Source organism: Malurus melanocephalus, unplaced genomic scaffold, assembly GCF_030028575.1.
Source record: "Malurus melanocephalus ecotype Western Australia unplaced genomic scaffold, MMel_1.1 scaffold_73, whole genome shotgun sequence".
Lineage (NCBI taxonomy): Eukaryota > Metazoa > Chordata > Aves > Passeriformes > Maluridae > Malurus > Malurus melanocephalus.
In genome coordinates, this window is record NW_026623305.1 from 2,072,165 (window position 1) to 2,080,703 (window position 8,539).

General features: G+C 39.7%; 1 protein-coding gene across 1 annotated transcript in view; it reads right to left on the reverse strand.

Moving 5' to 3' along the window:
* Window positions 1-2,432: 2,432 nt before the first annotated feature.
* SLC16A14 (solute carrier family 16 member 14) overlaps window positions 2,433-8,539 on the reverse strand; it is a 10,530-nt gene continuing 4,423 nt past the window's right edge. The window contains exons 4-5 of the mRNA XM_057366919.1: window positions 5,859-6,863; window positions 2,433-4,363 (exon numbers count right to left, since the gene is read on the reverse strand). Coding sequence (XP_057222902.1) covers window positions 4,215-4,363; window positions 5,859-6,863 — 1,154 coding nt within the window. The 3' untranslated portion in view covers window positions 2,433-4,214. The remainder of the gene's footprint in view (window positions 4,364-5,858; window positions 6,864-8,539) is intronic.

The following is an 8,539-nucleotide window of genomic DNA, read 5'->3' on the forward strand; positions in this document are numbered from 1 at the left end:
AAAACTGGGAATATCCACAGCCAGGGAACGGCGGGGACAATCCAGAGCCGCTGGAATGGCTGGGATAACTGAAAGCCACGGGAATGGCTGGGGTGATCCAGAGCCATCGGGATGGCCTGGATAATAGGCTTTGCTTTTCTTCCTGTATTTCTTTTATAGAACATTGTGTTTAGAAATAAATATATGCAATACTAAAAACCAGTCTATACTGGCTTTATCTTCCCAGTGTCTTATTTTTCATGGGCAAAGCAGAATGGTAAGAGGCAGAGAGAACTTTTAAAAGGTTCATATATTTTCATTTCAGCACTTATACAGCATTTTCCTGTGTGATCCTTCCTCCTCCTTTTCTAGAAGGTGCTAGGATGTGTGTGCCTGCATAAGAACACCCAGGACCACACGTCCTCTGAGAGAGCTTTGCTGTAGGCAGTGAATGAAGCAGTTCAAGGTATCCAGCTACATCTGCAGTGTGTAACACAAGTTACACCAGGACTTTTGCTTCTATTTCTGTTACCACTTGCATTGGAGTCATTGAGTACAACTGCACTTAGGCTCTTGCAACTGCACATATAGAAAAGTGTAATACTTGGGGGAAGAATCAATGTTTGATTGTTCTTGTATAATTTGCAATTAGTAGATATTATATGACACAGAGTATCATTTTTTGTGATGGTTCTGTTGTCTAAGAAATTACATAATTTTTTCTTTCTCCTTATATTTCCACCTGATTCTGTTTATGGAATCATTCTGAAAGAAGGAAGCATCTCCTGAGAAACAGGTGTAATCCTTACAGTACATCTGAAAGTTTTCTAAAATTGCATTTCTGTTCAAACTCCAAGCCTTCTTTTACTTACCTTGAAAACAGATTTGTATTTCTGATGCAATTTCTACATCCTGACGAAGTTTTTTGTCATCAGTTTACACAGCTTGGGTGATTTCAGAGCAGCTGTATGGATTACACACCAGGAGAGTACGTGGCATTACAGCTGCTTCCAGTGCAGCAGAAAGGCCTTGGATATCATACCAAAAATAGCTTCTTGGATTTTTCACAGAAGAACATGCAATATCTTGTACTGGCAATGCTGGGCAAAACTTCTGCTGATCTTCTGCGAGTTTTAATTATCACCATGTCTTTCAAAATGTGTGGGCTGCTTGCACTGCAAGTGACCTTCGCACAAGGCCTCTGTGCTGTCTAAACACATTTGGTGTAGCAGAATAATCAGCARTGAGTAAGCCAAATGATGATTTTAAGCCTCTGCTTTCTCTTGCAAGTAGCTATGTGACAGTAATGTGCTCTGGGAAGCTCTTGTGGAGAACCTGCATGACACAACCACACCTGAAATGAAAGAGCACCCACAGGAGGGTGGGCTGGGAACCTCCACACACACAAATGTCAGCTACAGCTGCAGCTCCAAAGGAGGAAGAAGCAACGTGCTCAGAGCAAAAAACTTTTGCAATTTTCATTGAAACAACTGTTCTAAGGCATGGCTGTTTATTGGGTCAGACACATGGAATTGTCTTTTCTAATAGGGAAAAAAAGTTTTTTTAAGGATTGAATGAGGAAAAACAAAATATGTCTTACAACAGCAACATGTAAATATTACAAAGTTTAATATGTTGGGCATCCTGAAATTGTGTTATAATCAGCATCATTTCAGTTACTRAAATAGAAGAGGTTGTGGCTACTTTGTACTTCTTCATTCTGACTTCTCTGTTGTGTATCTATGCTACAGGTGCTCCATGGCTTATACAGATGCTATGGCATGGCCATTTATAGAGGCTGATAAACACATCATTTACAATTGACTAGATTTAGGATCCAAGTATTAAAAACAACTATTTCAGTATTTGGATATAATAGTTTAATATTTGAAGAGTGTAGGAGTTCACAATTTTTTAACATGCCAAGTACTAAACTTGAATTTTATAAATTGATGAAAAACCATGAACACAGGGTTCTTGTATCATTCTGTTTCTTTATAAACCAGGACTTAAATATTTAAATAACTGCTGATTTAGATTAAGTTTTTTTTGTTCTACCACAACTATACACCAATATTCTGGAAACATTCAATGATTGCTGATCTTTAGATATAAGAAACACTTCCATATATATTTTTTCCTCTTTGTGATTACTTCATTTTAGGATAATGAAAAATACAAATTTCATTAAGTGGCTAATATAATGTACTAGCTTAATAAATGAACAGAAACTGTATTTTGAGTAACATATGGCCCTGTAAGGACCTCTATAGAAAGATATATAGCAGATATCACAAGTGAACAACATATTATTTGTTACTGTAAAATGCAAATAAGTTTGGTTTTGACAAAAGACAAATTGAAGATCTATGTATAAAGGGTACATATCTTTCAAAAAGAAAAAAAAAGGAAAATGAGGCAAATCATCGTTTCAATATATATTTCACTGATAAAAGACAGTTCAGCTCAAATGAGCTATCAGCAGCATTCCCACCAAGAAGACATTTAACCTGTAACAAAGAACTGATATGAAAATTTACGTGCAAATTTTCTCCAATAAAAAAGCTGATTTTAAGAAGTTACTGTGTTCACATTGTGTGCTGCCATTCAGTGCCACCTCAGTTGTCTTATGTGAGTTTTAAAGGCCATACAWAACTACCCTATACGATTACACTGATGTAAATCTTAAATTAGTTCAAGGTTTCTTAAGGTTTTCTCTTTTAATTGGCTTATTTCAGTGATCTATTTTAATGTATGTCCCTGCACRGTTGTAGAAGTGCAACACTTAGAAGCTGGTGAGTTGCAATACAGAGCAATACACATTCAGACCTTTTTGTTAACCAACCTTGCAGCTACAAAGATCAGGATATTGATATTGTTGCATACTGAACTGTTTTGCAATAGTTCTTCAATATAATTGAATAGTTTCAATTGCTTTTTAAGGAATTCCAGCAGCACAGAGCAATATTAAACTAAGAACCTGATTTGTCATGCAAAGAACTTTAACAAAGCTAAGAAGATGAAAACTTACAGTGGCTCTTACTTGATAGGAAAATTAACATCAGACTCACCTCTCAAAGCTGAAAAAATTATGTCCTGTACCACCATACAATACCTTCTGCATCAGTTATCAGGTGTTCAATGTTAAGAAAATTTACTTCAATGTTTTAAATGCTCTTTAGCTGTTCCATGCTCTGCAGTTTCTAATTTTCTAGTGAATAAACTTCTCAAACATAATGAATCTTAGTCAGTTTGTGGTGTACATTATGAATAGCAATATGAATGCTCACATGTAACAGGGTTTGTGAACAATTAAGTTATAACAAAATTTAGTGTGCTGTAGTAGACTTTGTTCCCATGGAAGGAGTCAGTGGCAATGTTATTAAATTCTACAATAACTAATTACATAAAGGGGCCAGAGACCTCCAACTGTTTCTGGAAACATTTTCCAGTCATAATAATATTTTCCATATGTTTCCTGTTTCTGCATTTATGGTCTTTTTTCTTCAAATGCATTAAATGTCACAGCATTGATAATGCAGCCTATGTATTGAGGATGGCTACTTTAGATACAGTTGATAGTTTAAAAAAATAAATTAAAAATCATTGAAGCAGAATCACAGAAAATTCTGAGTTGGAAGGGACCTATTGAATCCATATGAATAACTTCGGAAATATATGAGAACTTTTCTTCAGATGTGCATCACAGAAATACTAATTTTAATACACTAAATTAATGGAGTTATTATAGTAGCATTTCAACAGTACTTGAATAGCCAGACAAGAAATACAATCATTTTCTTATACTCAGTAACTCTTCTTTAATCAGATTGAACACATAGTAGGAAGGACTTTATAAATCATTCATGTCCTGATCAAATTCTCTCGTAGGACTAGTGTAAATCAGAGTAACTGCATTGCAGTCAATGGATTTTCACCRGTATTAATGGTGAAAAGTTAAAAGAGAAGCAAGGGTAAGGGCTCTTAGCATTGTTCTAATATTAAAAGACTAGCAGTGTGCTTTTAGTCACTGTATTTGGTAGTTCTATTGTAAAATATCTTTACTAATTTTAAAAGCATATTTCTAATAATTTATTAGCATTAAGAAGCACATTTGCTTTTCACTTAAGTGCAGCTCAATGTGGTTGGTTCTGTAAGAAAAACATATTCATACTGTCACACAATAGAAACATGAAAACAAAAAAGTTCTGTAAAAAAAACTTCTGGAACTTGTTCTATACTTGTGCTTCTTCTGTAGATTCTTCTTTTGGTTGCATCTTTTGAATACAAGGCTGTATAAGTAAAAATATTATTCCCACCATGTATAGCAATCCAGCTATGTAAAAAGAAAAATCATATTTTTGTGTGATGTCATAGATCCAACCTGGAAAATAAAGACAAAACATGTTTGAAAGCTTGACCAAGAAGTACATTGCATGACAAAATACAAAAAAATTCTTCACATTCCTTTCATGATATTTCTGTCAAATCCATAGATGCTTTGTGGAAAAAAATATTTTTTTAATAAGTCTGACTTTCAAATCAACACTTTGTAATCCCAAAACAATTAGTTCTTCCACCCTATCACTGCCTCTGTAAAATGTACTGGTTAGTTCAAATGCTGTGCCTTGTGCAAGCAAACACATTCCCCACTGCTGTCTCCAAGACTCACATACCAATAGAAGACTGTTCAAGAGATACAATCTCAGTATAGCAACGCCTCTCATTCCAACATCAATTCCTTTGCAAAAACACATTAAAGTTACTTTGGGAAGGCTTGAGAACCCAAACCAGCAAAATTCCCTCACACCACACTGGTTGTACTGCAATGTACCCACAAGATCAGAAGCTCTATTTACATCAGCTACTTGCATCCAATTTGCTTCATAAGCAAAGGCCAAACACAGAGACAGGTTTAGCACAGGCTGGAAGGTGCTGAGGGAACATGGCAGAGTTAAACACTGCTGCTTTTCAAGGGGCACTGAGCGGGCTTTCTTCTCACTCTCATCGCTCACTCAGCTGTGGGGAGAGACGGAGCTCTTGCTTTTCTGGCTGTTTGTGCTGCTGCCGGCTGCCCTTCAGCCTCCAGCTGCCTCTGGCTCACCATGGCCATGACTCCCAAGGTTTCTTACCATTTTTTTCTGATCAGCACCTCTGTAAAAGAGAGGTGGAGTCTGGGATAGTACGGACAATGAGTACCTGCATCACTTCTGTACTCCCCCACCTCTTTCTATGAGAAAATCTGTAATGAACATCTGTTTAATCCTAAGCAACTCTAGGGGTAACATATATACATTTCTCCCTTCTGCTGGGGATGGCAGTAAAGTGGTTATGAGCAGTGCAGTTCCCAGAGTAGGTATTTCTGGCTGAAGRAAGGTAAAGCAAAGTTAGTTAACACATCCACTGGCAGCTTGGAGTGGTGACACCCAAACACCCAGCACAGTCCTTGGGGTAATGCCGTGGTACAAACAGCTGCCTACCCTGAGAACTACTCACCATTTTTTTCATGTGGGTAGAGGAATAAGTATGTAGAGTGCATATACTACACAAAACATGAAAAAAATAGATTGCATCTTTCTCAAAAAAAAAAAAATTGAAGTTTATGATACTATTTTAAGGAAAGATACCAATGTAAGGATAGATTGTAATAGATTTGGGGTTATGTCAAAGAACTGTAATTTGCAATGTGAGGACAGTGAGCTGGAACCCAGTAGATATGACCTGTTGATCTATACAATGTAAAGCTGGATGTTAGGTCCATTCTGGAACAGCTGTGATTTTGTTAACTACACATGCTCATAGCAAAAGGAAGTTTAATAATATAAAGAGTAACATGGTCATTACACAAACATCTGTTGGTTAGAATTTGAACTTTTTACCTGCAAAGGGTGGTCCAAACAAAGCAGATATTCCATTGGCACAAATGATGATGCCATAGGCATTTGCAAGGTGTTTAGTTCCAACTAAATCTTCAGTCACAACAGGCATTAGAGAAAAATAGCCGCTAGAAAATCCTATTAGAGCACAAATCACAGCCAGGCCAACGTATGTTTGCATTAGTGGCAAAGTGAGAATGCAGGTGACCAGGGTGAAGTTAGCCATGAGGAAGACATTCCATGTGCTGATGCAYGGGAGATCAGAGATGATTCCAAGGATCACTTTACCAAAAATATGAACAATGGCTATAATGGATGTCAAAGGAAATACATTGTCCTGSCTAGACAAGTTGTACTGCTTGACTATTTCTGGAAGGTGAATAAAAGGAATGACAAAGCTGCTATAGGCAAACAAAGCCCAAATGATAAAGGCCACAAATATTCTATTGGTAAACAGGGATGCAGCTCCGAAGTAGCTGGAGTACCAGAGTGCAAAGCCCTTCCTGACTGTAACTGTCAGCTGGCTCACTGTCTTAAGGATGCGCAGTCCATACATACTCCTTCCACTTCCAGATTTACCTCCAATTTCTATGTGCTGCACACTGCCAAGCACTTCTTCATTTGCTGCCTCTTCTTTTTTCTCTGGTTCTTCACCATTAGATTTTATAGTCATTCCATTAGATTTTATAGTCTCCGTAGAATGGGATGCAGCTTTTGCCTGGTTTTCTTCACTATCACTTCTCACCACGTATTTTTCACGGAGATCTTTGGGAGAGAGTGGTCTCATCAGCGCGCCACAGACACAAAGATTCAGGGAGATGGCTCCCTGGATGAACATGGCATCCCTCCACCCAAATTCAGTGCAGAGGTACTTCAGCAAGGCAGTCATTAGGAAAGCTCCAAAACCTGTTCCCGTGGTGCTGAGCCCTTGTGCAAGTGCTCTTCTCTTCTGAAAATACTGCCCTACCATGACCACTGCAGGCAGATAAACCATGCCACTTCCAATGCCTGTGAAAAAAAAATACTGACTAAATAAATCTGAACTTTTTGCCAACAAGTTAAAAAAGCMGTGAAAAACAAATCAGTTTTATTCCTAGCTTTTCTATAGGCATAGTAGTAAACCAAATAATAAATATTCAATTCTGATGTTAGCTTTCTTTTCTGTCTTGTAGTGTTTTCCAAAATCTGCAATAGTCATCCCAGTGAGAATATAATACTGATATTAATTGCTAATAATTAAAAACTAAACAAAYGGAATATAAAACGTTTACCTTAGGTCAGCATGACAACACTGGAAAATTACAAATGTCCTACAACCAATCAGTGACAGCTACTATGATGACAAACACAGACACAGCCTATTTTGAAATATCTGCATTTATGATACCCACATCTGATGGTATCAGTGACCTGAACTGCTTAGTGAGCACATCTTGTTGYTTTCACCTAAGCTCCCCAGCAATGAAGATGCACACTGAGTTTCTGTCCTTGTTCAGTAAGTGTGGAGCCATAGTGACCGTGACATGTGTTTGAGGACTCAGCAATGGGGTTAGTGCTGTGTTGGGACCTCAGGTGGCTCCCGGGTTGGTTCTCTTTGGGCACTCCGGGAAGTCCAGGGAGGGTCCCACAGGAGCTGCTCAGTCTTATAAGGTAGATGTGTAATTCTGTAGAAAACCCCTCACCTGTAGTTAAAAAACAGGGTATTCACAGCATATACTTTGAGCAGAAAGTGATGAGTTGTGCAAACACATCATTAGAAGTAAGAGTTCACCAGCAAATTCCTCATAGAGAAATTTGGATTGGAAGAGGTGTAAACAGAAGATGCTTCCCAATTCACTCTGATCATAATTCAGMAGTGTTTAGTGGCTTAGAAGTTTTCCTAGTTAGGTATTAACATAGATGCAAGCAGCTACAGCATGATCTAGCTACAGCTAGGCCGGAAAAAGCCGTGATTCCAGAAAAGCCTGAAAAAAGGCTCTCAACATCGCAGCAGTGACCCTGGCTGGAGCTGACCTGTTTTGCTTGTTAGATGTATTTATTTCTTTCCTAGCAAATACACAACTGCGCTTTTATTTTGCACAAGTGTCCCCCTGAGGGAGCTGTGAGGGGCTGGGGAAGGGAAGGAGCTGAGGGAGCTGTGAGGGGCTGGGGAAGGGAAGGAGTTGAGGGAGATGTGAGGGACTGGGGAAGGGAAGGTGAGCTGAGGGAGATGTGAGGGGCTGGGGAAGGAAAGGTCCTGCTGAGGGAGATGTGAGGGGCTGGGGAAGGGACGCTGAGCTGAGGGAGCTGTGAGGGGCTGGGGAAGGGAAGGAGCTGAGGGAGATGTGAGGGGCTGGGGAGGGGAAGGAGCTGAGGGAATTGTGAGGGGCTGGGGAAGGGAAGGAGCTGAGGGAGCTGTGAGGGGCTGGGGAGGGGAAGGAGCTGAGGGAGTTGTGAGGGGCTGGGGAGGGGAAGGAGCTGAGGGAGTTGTGAGGGACTGGGGAAGGGAAGGGAAGGTCCTTTGTGCCTTCGATCCCAACCTCCTGTCTCCACTGCAGCCACCCTCAGCACACCCTGAAGGACCCTCAGCTCAGCGTCCCTTCCCCAGCCCCTCACAGCTCCCTCAGCTCAGCGTCCCTTCCCCAGCCCCTCACAGCTCCTCACAGAAGGTGAGCTGAGGGAGCTGTGAGGGGCTGGGGAAGGGA